At 40.9% G+C, this 6,000-nt stretch overlaps 1 protein-coding gene across 1 annotated transcript; it reads left to right on the forward strand.

The window, feature by feature from the left end:
- The first annotated feature begins 1,787 nt into the window (after positions 1–1,787).
- On the forward strand, positions 1,788–3,266 carry LOC137010902 (potassium voltage-gated channel subfamily A member 2). Its single transcript, XM_067373334.1, has one exon. It carries the CDS (start codon positions 1,788–1,790, stop codon positions 3,264–3,266), a length of 1,479 nt encoding a protein of 492 aa, XP_067229435.1.
- Positions 3,267–6,000: the final 2,734 nt, after the last annotated feature.

The following is a 6,000-nucleotide window of genomic DNA, read 5'->3' on the forward strand; positions in this document are numbered from 1 at the left end:
TCAGACATATTTTGTCATTGACTCATTGGCAAATTCAGTAGTTTATCAAAGTGCGTTCCCATTAATTGAACACATTGCATGTCCAATTAATGGATGTTATCAGTGCAAGACCAATACTTGGTCAAGCCTAACCTGTGCCTATACTGCAAATGTTTCACATTCACCTATACTGTCATTTGTTGCAACCTGTCTAGCAAAGACCGTGGCGACCTGCTTAATGCCTCCTTAAATGTGGAATGAAGAGACCCCCCTTCCTTTGCATCATTTGCTTTTTTCCTGCACTTCCCTCCTTGTCCTTCTCAAACAACCTGCCGTGTGGAAGCTTTGGGGTAGACGAGGACACACCCGCATACTGTACCTCTCCGCCCCTCCTCCCTGCCTGCCCCGTTATGCACAATACGCCGGTGTGCCGAGAGCTACGGCAGACAGTCGCAGTCAGGATTTAAGGAATCAGATGTGTTTGTCATTTTCATCGCGGTCACACAGATGCCGGATTGCTATCCTCACTTCGAGAAGGCTGTCGTGACTTCTGGGAACCTGAGGGGTGATATAGAAGTTTATCTAAGCAGGTATAATGTCTCAGTTCTGATTATGTACTCTGGACATGAATGCTTTATTTGCAAGTGTATTTCATTATCTACAGCTATACATCATGTATAATATAATGTGAAGGGATCTCAAGAGTAAAAAGAAAGAGACCACTAAGTCTTGTTTAGCCTAAAATGTATTTTCCTGCAGTTTAATATTTCATGGGCTGCTTCTGCTGAATATTTTAGAGCATGCTGGCACCGTTTTGGACAAGTAACATTCCATTGAAACCCGTCCAGCAAATATGTATGAAATTCATGCCATATGCGGTTCTTTGAATGTTCGGGTATTTCATGGGAAAGGAGGAGAAAGGGATGGGGAACACACGCTTGCACACGCTGAATGGATGCAGCATGGTAATGTGGGATGTGCATGTCTCATAGAGAAGGGCCTCTTTCACATGACTGCACTGTGAGAGATGCAGTTTTATGTCAATGGATATTTGTCCATTGCCAAACATCAGCCAGAACTGACAGGGCTTGACGAAGAGTTTCATTATATGGTGGTTTCTTTTAGAAGAGAAAGGAACTGATTTGCATGTGAATGCATAACTAAACATGCTGTTTTATATAAATTGTGCTGTATTTTTAGATCTCCTTTTGCCTAAGCTTTGCTATTTTTGTATGCATGTGTGGTATCTCTCATAATTACTTTACTAGGGACATACTAGTATTATGATAAACATATATGTTAACATAAATAATGCGGAAGATTTACCCATTTCAGTCCAAGAAATGTCGTCGTTAACATTTTATCCCTTACTTCTCTTAGTTCTTTTTTCCTTTAGAGTGAAAGTAGGCAAAGTAGTAAACTTAAGTGTTTTTATAGATGTAATATTTTGGCCTTTTTTCTCAAAGTGTAAATATTTCAACGTTATTTTAAAATTAAAATTATTTAGAATTGTAATATTTTTAAACACTGCCACATGACGCATTATCAGAAAGTGTATCACTTTACCTGTATTCACTCTACTTTTGTTGCAGAAAGCCTTTAGACCCTCTATAGACACAATATTAAAGATATCTGCATGTTGTCTTCAAACATCTTTTGTTGTCTTTCAGTCGACCCATCCAGTAGCACGCTGTGGCCCTTAGTGCTCTACGGTGTCAAGCCCCCTTCTGTGTGGATTCCCACCTTGCATTTTCCCACCCTGTGGTGCCCTGCCTCAGTGAAAAGTGCAGGCCTCACCCTCCTGCATTATGACTGTGGCCACGGGCGACCCCTCAGATGAGGCGGCAGCACACCCTGGTCTTCCTCAGGACTATGACCCCGGAACGGAGCAGGACTGCTGTGAGCGAGTGGTCATCAACATCTCGGGTCTGCGTTTCGAAACGCAACTTAAGACCCTTTCGCAATTCCCCGAAACATTACTGGGGGACCCCAAGAAGCGCATGAGGTACTTTGACCCCCTAAGGAACGAGTATTTTTTTGATAGAAACCGCCCAAGCTTTGACGCCATCCTCTATTATTATCAATCGGGCGGAAGGTTGCGGCGACCCGTCAACGTCACTTTGGACGTGTTCTCGGAGGAGATCCGTTTTTATGAGCTCGGAGAAGAAGCGATTGAGATATTCAGGGAGGACGAGGGTTTTATCAAGGAGGAGGAGAGACCGTTGCCTGAAAATGAGTTTCAGAAGCAGGTCTGGTTGCTGTTCGAGTATCCAGAAAGTTCTGGGCCAGCCAGGATTATAGCTATAATATCAGTCATGGTCATCCTCATCTCCATTGTCAGCTTCTGCCTGGAAACCTTGCCCATCTTCCGCAGCGATGAGGAGGAGATGCACAAAGTCCCCACTAACGTCAACACCACAACCATTTACACATCCAACTACTTCACAGACCCTTTCTTTATTCTAGAGACGCTTTGCATCATCTGGTTCTCCTTCGAGTTCTTGGTGCGGTTCTTTGCCTGCCCTAGTAAAGCCAGCTTCTTTGTGAACATAATGAACATGATTGATGTGGTAGCCATCATTCCTTACTTCATTACGCTGGGAACGGAGCTGGCGGAGAAAGCAGAGGATGGGCAGCAAGGCCAACAAGCCATGTCTCTTGCAATTCTGAGGGTCATAAGACTCGTACGAGTCTTCAGAATCTTCAAACTTTCCCGCCACTCAAAGGGACTTCAGATTCTTGGCCAAACCCTCAAAGCCAGCATGAGAGAATTAGGTCTACTCATCTTCTTCCTCTTCATCGGAGTCATCCTCTTTTCTAGCGCCGTCTACTTCGCAGAAGCAGACGAACCAGAGTCGCAATTCTATAGCATCCCGGATGCCTTCTGGTGGGCTGTGGTTTCAATGACAACCGTTGGTTATGGAGATATGGTGCCCACAACCATTGGAGGAAAAATCGTCGGATCCCTCTGTGCCATCGCTGGCGTCTTGACCATTGCCCTTCCCGTGCCCGTCATCGTCTCAAACTTCAACTACTTCTACCATCGAGAAACAGAAGGCGAAGAGCAGGCGCAGTATCTCCAGGTTAGCGTCCCCAAAGCCGATTCCCAAGAAGAGCTGAAGGGAAGTCGAAGTGGATCCACCATCAGCAAGTCCGACTACATTGAGATCCAAGAAGGTGTCAACAACAGCAATGAGGACTTTCCGGAAGAGAACCTCAAGACAGCCAATTGCACTTTAGCCAATACAAATTATGTTAATATCAAAAAAATGCTGACAGATGTGTAGTCATTTGTGGAGCAGGTCCAAACTGAACTTAAAAAGGACTAGTAAACCATGTTCAAAGGAGGGTTGTGAGGTCAGAGAGCCTCAGTTATTGACATGAGATTTCCGATCTCCAATACCTCATTGAAAGTCCAGGTCCGTCCACAATCCAAGTATTCACCAGTGTTCGCATGGAGTCATCTATATCATCCAACACCTTATCCGGAGCAGGAGCCAAGTATTTATGCGGAACTGTGGAACACAAATAAACAGCACATGAGCGTCAATATATTTCAGTCAACATCTTACTCTCAAAGCCAAGCTTCGCCAAAGAAATGTCATTTGTGTGCTTCATCTGCTGTTAAAAAGGTTTGCCATCACATTCAGTACACGTATACGATGCAAAGAATAGTTTCATCCACTCATCCAACTGCTTGTTAACGAACACCAGTATTCACCGATTCAAGACGGTTGTCTATTATTTTAGTGTTATTATAGTGATCAGCTGGGAATGTCATTGAAAACTGCCTGCTTCTGTGTCGATAGTTGTGTGTGGATCCAAACTACGTATGTATGGACAACACTTGTATCAACTCCTTCACGATTATCCTGCTGCAAAGCTTTTGAAGACAAGATGAATGTCTCTACATGCTATATTTTGTTATTTATAGTCTACTGTTGTTCCATGGCTTTTCCTTTTTTCATCTCATATCACCTTTCAACCATTTTTGCAGTTCTTCAGGATAAAGAGCATACAACAGAACATGTCAAATGAAAAATAAGCAAAATAACACCCTAGTGCCACAGAAAAAATGCTTGATGTGTTGTGTAAGAGCATACTGTTCATTGTATATTCTGCGAGCTGCAGAGGTAGTCCAAAATGTAGTTGATATTCAAATAACTTTGCCACTTAATGAGCCATATTGTAGTTCACACTTTAATGTCCCCAAGCACATTTGTAGCAATGATGTCAGATTATTTTTAATCACTGGCTTGTCTGTCATCTTGAAATCATTTTCAGGTGTTAGAAAAACCTTGATAGAGTGTGTTAGATGTTTTGTCTTTTCTTTTACTGGCTTTGATAAAGAAAAAACACTAGTATTATAGTGTTGCATGGCCTCAAAATCAATCCTAATGGCATGGATTTTCAACTCAAGAGAAAGTGATATACAGAAACTAGTTAGCTAGATATTACGACAATATGTAACTTGCTCTGTAAATATACATATATACATCTATTTTTTATCTGTTTCATTGTGATCCAAAGGTGCTGTTTTCAGGTTTTGTTTTGCAAGCGAAACTATAAAAAGACACTCAGCATTGCATTTGGACGGACAGTGCAGCATTAGGGCATTGATTGCTGGGACATTGATTGTCTTAGTTTCAGGTGACCTTGAAATCTAGATTTACTTGGCTCTTGCATTGATGACTGTTTAATAGCTAACAGTGAATCAGCAGAGAGCTTTGGAAACTATGTAAGTCAATATCGTCTTCTTTTGATTGACCTTCTACAAAAGTTTGGGCTCCAGCCACAGTTGTTGCATCCCATCCTCTCATTAAACATATATTATCAAGTATAGCCATTATCAAGGCAGTGTAGCCATTATATCGTATCAAGTATAACCATTATTTCGAGCATCTTATTGTTTTCATGCTCATCTTTACACACAAAAATTGACTGCTTATGGATGGTTTGATGATTTCACTATTATTTAACGTGGCACATGATTGCGTACCTTAAGTTTCTCACCCACATCTATTCCATTATCTCACCTGGGCTGCAGGTGCCTTTGTCTTTGTTTCTCTATTTTTATTTTTATTTTTTAGCAAACTTTATGTGCTGATGCTGCTAATTTAGAAGCAGATACTGCTTTCACAGCTGCTGCTAATTATGTTATCTTGTTTTAATTCAGAATATAGACATCACTGCAACGCGCACAGTTTGAGTAGGTTTAACAAAATGTACGAACCTCAATGTCGCCATATGGTGCACAGCCAGTGCCTAAAATATGTACTAAACTTATGTTTGGATGCTTTAAAGCTGAAGTGTGTATTATTATTATTTTTTTTTTAAATGGTTGCTTTTGTCTTAGCTGCAAGTAATCCTGGTCACCCTTTAGGTTTAGGGTCCAAATTATCACTATTAACTAAATATTAACTACAACTTTTGCATTAATAAACTTCAAATTACTGCTTATTAATAGTTAGTAAGGTAGTTGTTAAGTTTAGGAATTGGGTAGAATTTGGGATGTAGAATATGGTCATGCAGAAAAAAGGCATTAATATGTGCTTTATAAGTACTGATAAACAGCCAATATCCTAGTAATATGCATGCTAATAAGCAACTAGTAAATAGTGAGAATTGGACGCTAAACTAGAGTGTTACCATAATCCCTTCATGGACTAATTTCCCACAAAACACTGTGGTGCTTTCAAATCCTTGCTTTGCTTAGGCAGCCCAACACCACAGCATTGGCTCAACCAATAGTGTGATATTAGGGTGAAACTATCTGTGTGTCTGAGCAATGGCAGATGAGGAGTGCTTGGAAGATCTGTTTTGAAAATAATCATTTTTGTAATTCTATATAGGAGAGCAGACATTACACACTTCGGCTCTAATACAGGCAAACAGCAGGTTTTCTATGCATGACATTGGACAGTATGCTGTTAGTGAATCACATGTATCATCCAAATACATATGCATACACATTGTCACTGTAACTTCATATTTAATGTGTGGCCATAACATATATTGTGC

The sequence above is a fragment of the Chanodichthys erythropterus genome, chromosome 21 (assembly GCF_024489055.1).
Source record: "Chanodichthys erythropterus isolate Z2021 chromosome 21, ASM2448905v1, whole genome shotgun sequence".
NCBI lineage: Eukaryota > Metazoa > Chordata > Actinopteri > Cypriniformes > Xenocyprididae > Chanodichthys > Chanodichthys erythropterus.